The sequence below is a fragment of the Buceros rhinoceros genome, unplaced genomic scaffold, assembly GCF_000710305.1.
Source record: "Buceros rhinoceros silvestris isolate BGI_N320 unplaced genomic scaffold, ASM71030v1 scaffold3918, whole genome shotgun sequence".
Lineage (NCBI taxonomy): Eukaryota > Metazoa > Chordata > Aves > Bucerotiformes > Bucerotidae > Buceros > Buceros rhinoceros.
Genome location: NW_010426203.1, coordinates 25,437 through 33,619, shown reverse-complemented (window position 1 = coordinate 33,619; position 8,183 = coordinate 25,437). Strand labels below are relative to the sequence as shown.

General features: G+C 39.9%; 1 protein-coding gene across 1 annotated transcript in view; it reads left to right on the top strand.

Annotated features, from left to right (window-relative positions):
• ARHGEF10 (Rho guanine nucleotide exchange factor (GEF) 10) overlaps positions 1-8,183 on the top strand; it is a gene marked incomplete at its 3' end in the record, with an annotated part of 76,874 nt that overhangs the window by 48,980 nt on the left and 19,711 nt on the right. The window contains exons 14-17 of the mRNA XM_010141404.1: positions 1,619-1,711; positions 2,665-2,835; positions 4,619-4,764; positions 6,797-6,972. Coding sequence (XP_010139706.1) covers positions 1,619-1,711; positions 2,665-2,835; positions 4,619-4,764; positions 6,797-6,972 — 586 coding nt within the window. The remainder of the gene's footprint in view (positions 1-1,618; positions 1,712-2,664; positions 2,836-4,618; positions 4,765-6,796; positions 6,973-8,183) is intronic.

Genomic DNA, 8,183 nt, shown 5'->3' with positions numbered 1-8,183 from the left:
AGTCGGGATGTCTCACCCGATTCAGACGAGACTCACGGCAGGAATAGTTCAAAGTCCTTGATCCTCAGCGATCTCGGGCGGTGTAGGCCCTCAGCTCTCAGGCCTAGTTGTTCGCCGGGTCGAGCCTTGTCAGGCCTTGTCGGGCCTAGTCGGGCCAGCAGATTCGCAGGAGCCCTCCCTCCGTAAAGCTGTTCAGAGTCCAGGAGAGCGACACTCCCCCGAGCTGCTGCTTTTAAAGGCTCCTGACGTAATGTTACGTTCACCTGACTCTCTTAACCAGTTAAATGCAGAGTTATTGTACTGCATGGAATAATTCCTATTTGTCCATTTCCCAAAACAAGGAAGCTTCAGCTCAAACCAGAACACCTAGGCAAACTAAAGAGTGAAGCTCTTAGATTGCCTAGAGGTGAGTAGCACGCGGGCTGACACCTAACTTGTCTTCAGATCTTAAAATTAACTTAACAGCTTTTTAGAGTGTGGCCAGCACTACACAGGACTATATTCTGGAAGCCTTGGGCACCATGAAGATCAGACTCTTTATGAGTCGCTTTATACCTCTCACGCTGTTGAAAGCCCCTTGTCCAATGGAGGCGTAACTTACACCTCTCATTGCTGCTTGTCAGTGCTGGCACTGGTGCTGCTTAGACCTGGGGACTCGCAGCTGAACTCTGAGGACAGGAGACATTTCTGTACCTTCCTTTTTTCGTTTGCTCACCAGCAATGAAGACCAGAATCTTCACTACTGCGTTACTGCATTGGGGAAAAAAAGTGTGGAAACAAATAGTTGTGAAGCTGATAGCTGTAGCAGTAAATAGCAATTTAAGCACAATACCGGTTTAATATTGTTTGGGTTTGCTTTGTTTTGTTGAGCATTTCCTCTATTCTCCTTATTCTGGACCAGCTGTGATGCTAGCTAGTATTTCCAAATGTTGAAACGTCTTACACAAACAAGGCTTTTCTGCACATATAAATGAAATTTGTCTAGTTCTGTCTTCCAGTCCTGGTAATCAAAATAATGTGTCTTATTTTTTTCTTTCGAAACATAAATGAATGTTCTTTTTCTTAGTTTCTTCTAATAAAAAAAATTAAAATCTCTTATGTTTGCATAGCACTGAGGTTATGATGTTTTTCCTTTGATTTCCTCTTAAAAACACATGGGTAGTTATTTATAGTCTCGTAGCCACAAGAAACTGAGCAGCAGTAGTAAATCATCAGATCACTTAAATTTTTCAAATTTAAGATCTCGAACAAATACATTCCCTTTGTGCTTGAAGTTAAGCAGCCGTTTCAGTGCACTGCTTATGTAAACAGCATAGGTTTGTAGGAGCTGTATCAATGAATGCATAGGTGCTGCATTGCTGGTGCGGCGTTATCCCAGCCGTGTTTGTTTAAGGAGGTGATTTCAGTTCAGTGACATGCCATCATTTTAATAGTGATTTTTAAAAAAACATTTAACATTTTAAAATGAAATCTTTATAGTAAATGGAATCTTTACAGTACCACCGCTGTGCTTACTGTGCCTGATGTAGAAGAATTTTTAGGAAATGTTTTTCTTTCATCCTGTAACTGATGGAAGTAGGCTCACAGAAGTTAATGGTGTGGGATTCTCGCATTGCAGCAGTGCCAGGAGTCCAGCCCTGATCGAATTACACTGTATGGTTTAATGATGAAACCTATCCAGCGCTTCCCACAGTTCATTCTACTATTGCAGGTACGTAATGTTTACCAGAGGGATGCTTTTGTGATTTACTTGTGGGTTTGTGTGGTAGCTGCTGGAGGAGCACGCTGCAGTGGAAGAGGACAATTCCCCAGTGCAGACCTGCCCCGGACCAGCTTACACTGTTTGTAACTCTTTTGAGACTCAGCAGGTCTATCCGAGTGAGTGCTACTAGTTAGCTGTGTTTTGCAGGTGCCACAGAGGAGGACAGGCTTTGGGGTGCAGGAATCACTGTGGGAGAAGGAGCTGAGTTAGTTGTGGGGGGAGCATGCAGGCAGGGAATCCATGGAGAGAGATCTTGAGGTAGCAGAAGAGATGCAATTATTCCCTATGGCAGGAAGCCATAGGTAACATGTAGGGATTTTTTTAAGCGCTGTGGGAAAGGAGAAAAAATATAATTCATATTGTTCTTACTGTATGCCTACAAAAGGGAAAGACTTTGAGAAGCTGTTGTGTCTTCCATAAAGTAATGTCTCTGACGTTGGGATGAGCATGTTGTCAGTGTTTTGGTAGGAATAATAACAGTGATAAAGATAGTACAATCTTATTATGACAGTAAATATCAGAAAAGTTCAATTTTAAATTATTATTCACAGACACCTACATATGCTACAATATTGATTTTCAACTTGTGTTTAATATTCTATGCCTCTTTTTTATTTGTATTTACATTTGCAGTTATTACATTTATTTTCAGATTCCTTCTGCGTCCTTTTGTCCTGTAAATAAGCTGTATGTGTCCCCAATCAGTATCTTTTTTAAGAACTATTAAGATATTCAGAAAAGTAAAGCAATGTGCTGTCTAAATATGCATTAGGTGTTCATTGGCCTTTTTCTTTAGTAGTACTCAGGTAGAGAAGGTAGTGGTAACTCTATATCCTTTAATCTTTTGAACTTGACTTTGAAATTAAATCTGATTTTTGTTTTGTTGTATCGTTTCACCTCAGGATATGTTGAAGAACACTAATAAAGGACATCCTGACAGATTACCTCTACAGATGGCTCTAACAGAACTTGAAACACTGGCGGAGAAGTTAAATGAAAGAAAAAGGGATGCAGATCAGCGCTGTGAAGTAAAACAAATAGCAAAAGCCATGAACGAACGTTATCTGAACAAGGTTAGGAAAGTAGGAATGTGTAATGGAAGAGTTAGTTTCTGGGCCTTGAGCAATCTCTAAAACAGACACCAAAGAGACACCTACATTTTTTTCTGTAGAGCTTAGCAACATGGATTCATTGTAGCGGTAGGTGTGAGATGTGACCTATGTCCAGGACTGAACAGGCATGATGGTTAAACCACTGTGTGCTGGAGTGGGTGATGTGCTGAAATAGCAGCAGCATGGGTGTTCAGTGGCAGTGTAGGAAATAATGCTGTATAGAAAAGACCCTTGCACATCTTCTGCATGGAAAAATTCAACTTTTAATTTATCCCAGAACTCTCATATAAAGGAAGGAACCAGTTCCTTAACTGCAGTGCTTCTAACTGTGGAGCAGTGCTATTGAATGTGTCCAACATCTTCCTTGAATCCAGGAACATCCCAGTCTATTTCATTCATGCATTTGGATCATACAATAGATATGTCTTTAAAGAACTGTAGAAGACATTCAGAAAGAAGGAACAATTTTCTTCGTTTGAGTTTGCTAGCAGCAATCTGTGTGCTGGTTATATGTATGCTTGTCTGATTTGTGTCATAAATGGTTCCTCCTTTCCCATGAGATGGGGCACAAATGCTTCGACTATTGCTTTTGTGAGGTTACAGATGATTACTCTGGACTCATTCTGGCACGGAGTAACAGGGACATCCTGAAGGGGAGTGCAGGGAGCGGGTTTTTCTTGTGATGCATAAAAGCATAGTTTTTAGGAAAATAGTAGTCAACCAGCACACGCTTGCTTTGAGCTGTTTCTCGGAAATGGGATACTGAATTTATTGTCATATTGGAACAGTATTTCCATTCTAAGTGTATTGGAAGATGGATTCAGACACTTTCTTTCCTAGTTTTCATACTCCTGCTTCTTGAAGCAACTACTAATCACTTACAAATAGTTGAAGGATTTCAAGATACAGAACATGTTTTTTAAGAGGTGGTCCAGGTTTCCTCTTGTCAGTTGATATCCACTGTAAAACCTTGTATGTTATGCACCGGGAGAATGAGTTGACATAGATGTGAATAGTCACTGCAAATCACACAAGGCCCTGTGTGTTTTGTCAGTTATTATTGGCACATACAGTTTTGAAACAATGCCAGGCAGGGTGAAACAGTTGGTGAAGGAGGGGGGTGGATAGGAAATAAGTGAGTTATGGACCATTTTGTTCTCTTGGCTGCTGCAGAAGTGTGTTTGACCTGTGAGGAATTGGATCACACTTGCACACAGTGCTGATCCTCAGCCCTGGAAGGCAAATCGCAGGAGCAATTTACATGCCGTGCATCTCTTGTACATATAATTTCTCTACAGTCTGTGGCAACCTGCCAGCTGCACTCCTTAGCCAGCTCCCAGAGCAGGAGCATTCTTCCTCCTCCTGCCCTCACCTCCCCCTTGGGGACGGCTGGAACGAGTAGTGCTTAAATGGGCTATGAAAGAAGGAACAGGGAAGGAAACCACAGAAACTGTGGAAGCTGTATTTCTTTTTACTAGGGGACCTTTACCAGTATTAAAGATATTCAGAGCAATTATGTTCTGTATTAAGACCAAAAACACTTGCAGACAGTATTTGTGACAGCAGAAGTTACTGTTTCTCTAAATGAAAAGCAATTTAGTAAAGAGGCTTAATTCATTTGGCAAATCCACCTGAGAACATTTGTCCTAGGATGGATAGTGATAATCCATAGTATTTTATTTTTTGCACCGTATCTTAGATGTACTGAGTATAATACATAATGTTGATTGTTTTTAAAATCTAGCTACTCAGCAGTGGAAACAGGTACCTCATTCGGACTGATGATATGGTTGAGACGGTTTACAATGACAAAGGGGAAATTATCAAAACGAAAGAACGACGCCTTTTCATGTTAAATGATATGCTGATGTGTGCAACAGTAAATATTCGGTAAGACTTGATACATGTTTTTGAAATGACCGTTCAAGCTTCAACTGGAAAAAAATGACACTGAATTTTTTTAAATTGTTTTTACTGTGGCTAATGATTTCTAGGAGTAGTCACAATAAATAGATAACGAGCTTTGCTACAGTCCTCTAAACTGCCTGCTGATGTTTAGAAGTTATACAGTAAATTTGTAAGAAAATTGTATCAGTTGGAGATTACAGATAGAAATGCCTTTTAGTGTCTAGTTATTGCTGTGTTTTAGTGTTTAGCAGAGCACTAGCCAAGGTAGGATTTTTTATCTTCTTCTTTAAATTTATACTATCACACACAGAGAGAGAACTGTAACTTGACACGATTTGCAAATTGGAACAAATTTGAACCAAACCTGGAACCTGGTAACAAAGTTCCAGCTGCAGAAGAGTTTTTATCTCTGAGACCAAACATTGAAGGATTAAAGCTGAGGTGATTTGAAGAAAGCATTTTTTCGTAGTGCCTTCTGTGTTTCAGTTTGCTGTAATTATTAGTTACTGTGCCTCTATGTATGCCGAGGTCACACTCACCTTCAAATGTTGCTTGTATCACAGATTGATTTATGTGCTGGTACATTCTGGCAGAGAAAATGTGACCCACTAAAATCTTCCAAGAACAGCTTTTCTTAAGCATAATATGAGTTAATATATTAGTTTACTACAGGAGTATGAATACAGTACATATATTTGTAGTCACAGGAATGCTTGGTCTCATGTTAGTGAGTGAGAAGTGCCATGTAATAACTGCACTTCAGAAAATGAACAAGCTTATGTCAATTATCCTGTGATTCTCTTCCTTTATGAATTCTCCAGTTCCTTATTAACATCTGGATATTTTCTCACAGTTGTTTGCAAGAAAATTGCTTTTAGCCATTCATATTTTATCCTCTTCCATACCATCATCCTCTTGGATTTTCTATATTTGTCCCTGAAGTGGCAATGTGCAGTCTGTTTTCATTTTCCATGTGAAAAACTCATGATTATGCCAAGTCTCTGGGTTCTTTATGAAGTCAACAGTTCTGGTTGTCGCAGCACTGATGTTCTGGTGGGCATTAACTGGTTCTGAGTTTATAAATATTTACTGAAGCTGTGGCATTTGTGGTTTTCGTTCATACTTGCCTCTTTATTGAAAGACGAGTATGACTGTGGTGTGAATAGGTAGCTGACTAGCTAAACATCAAAATCTAGGTACTGCTCTCAATAAATGTGTTTTGCTGATTTCTCCCAAGCATTTAACTTCTCTGTTTCAGGTATATTTTCTGGGAAGTAAACCTTTTTCATTCACTTTAATGTCTCTTTTGTTCTTTATAATAAATATTTGTTGGATGTGCTTGAATGTGAATAAGGAAATGAAGGAAACAAAAGGAAAAGGAACATTGATACCATTCCTATGGCAAGCTTTCTCAGTGTGCTCTTTCCTCCAAAATGCTCATTGTGATACACTCTTCCTTTAGCAGCAGCTCCTGTGGGATTGCTCTCGGAAGCCACAGCAGTTTCAAAGGACTGCTGCAAAAAATACCCTGGGCTGTGGGGGCTCAGCAGAAGTGTTAGTTTGTCAGCACTTGGGAGGTTATGTTGCCCTTCCTGCTTCCGGTAGTCACATAAGGGTCCCATCATCCATACTTCCCTAAATGTAGTGGTTACTTCTTTCGAGCACTGCTTCAAAAGAATTAGGAAAATATGGAGCCAAAGTTCCATCCTAAGCACTTGTATTAGGATTTCAAAATGCCCGTTGGTCTTAAAAGATGATAATTTCTGTTTTATTAGAGAAATGTAGGGACTGTTTTGGCAGTCCTGTACTGTTTGTAAACAAGATTATCTGTACCTGATTAGCTGCTCTTTGAACTCCAGGAAAGGTCAGTCGTAAAAGTCAGCCTGATGCATGTATTTGTTTCAAGTTGAGCACAGTACTCCAACTGATGAATAGCAGGTTTTAGAAACTAAAATGATAAAGAGGATGCCATGAAACAGTGGCTTGTCACAGCAAAAATTTGTGCATCTTGCAGTTCTTCCTATGAAAGCAGTGGCATCGTGACAACTGACCAGAGGTATTTATTGAAGTGGAGTGTACCTCTGGGACAAGTGGAAGTCGTAGAGTATGGCAGCAGCGAAGGCCAAGGAGAGAACTGCAGGCTTCCACCACAGCACTCTGCTGAAAACGTCGTCATTAACTCTAAGCCAAGTAAGTGACAGGAGTTCCTGATTTTTACAGACATTTTTGTTGAAATCTGAATTTGAATTTCAGTGGGCTACTGAAAACAAAGGAAAGCATCTTGTGCATGGAGTCTTCTGTAACATGTAGAGTAACGCAACCTCTTTGGAAACTGAGAATCCATGAAGTGATATCCAGTCTCCTGCCTTGGAACATCAGTTACTTCTATTTGTCCTAGTTTAAAGTTTTATGCATGAATGCATAAAGAGTTTTAAAGCATGAATGTATGTGGGAGTGCAAAAAAGTGTGTTTGTGTGGTGAATCAGCTGCCCCATGGTAATTGGTCATGCATATGTTCTTTATCCCATAGTTAAAACAAGGCAGTTTCTCTCAGCAAAAGTGACCGTCCACCCTATTGCTGTGGAATAAAAGTCTGGGCAGAAGTGGTTACTGCAGGGTAGAGGTTACTTCTTTTCAGCCTATAGTACCCCACCCTTCAAATGCGGTAACAAGTGCTTCAGAAAAAAATGTCAATTTTAATTTTAATGAATGTTTTTGAAACAATATGGCAATAGGTAATTTTCTCCTAGTCATTCTCCAAAACCAGCCTCAAAACCTGAATTTTGCAAGTTCTGTCTGTGCTTGTTAATCCCTTCTACAAGCCTGCCAGCTGCCCTAAAGAGATGCATGAATGTCAGGAGTTTACTTGGTAGCTAGCCTTTCATATATAATGAGTTATCTTTATATCCTGTATTTCACCTAACTACTCTATTCTTAAGTGCATTTAATATATCTAGATTGTGATCCCTATTAATGGAATGGATTCCTGTGCTAGCTCCAGATGTTATTTTGTGTTACATGTGCAGGAGGGTGAACTCTAAGTTTTTCACAGTGATTATAAGACCAGACTACAAAGATTCTGCAGAAGCAAAGGGAGAGGGCCAAACATCCTGCCATTGCTGGGTGGGGAAGCAGTGCCTGACAGCAATGTTCTGCAGCTGATCATGTTGATTAGAAGGCATATGCAGCATAGCCTGTTACTTAAGCAAAGAACCATTTAATTTGAGCCACATGTCTAAATGCTGAAAGAGAAAATGAGCAAGATCCATCTGTACTTCATATCGTGCAGTGATGAGTGTAGGAGATAACAGTAAAATGAAAAACCAGGTTAACGTGTACGTCTATGGGTGCATTTTGGTGGGTGTTTTTGTTTCACAGGTTTACATTTCATAACTGAGAAC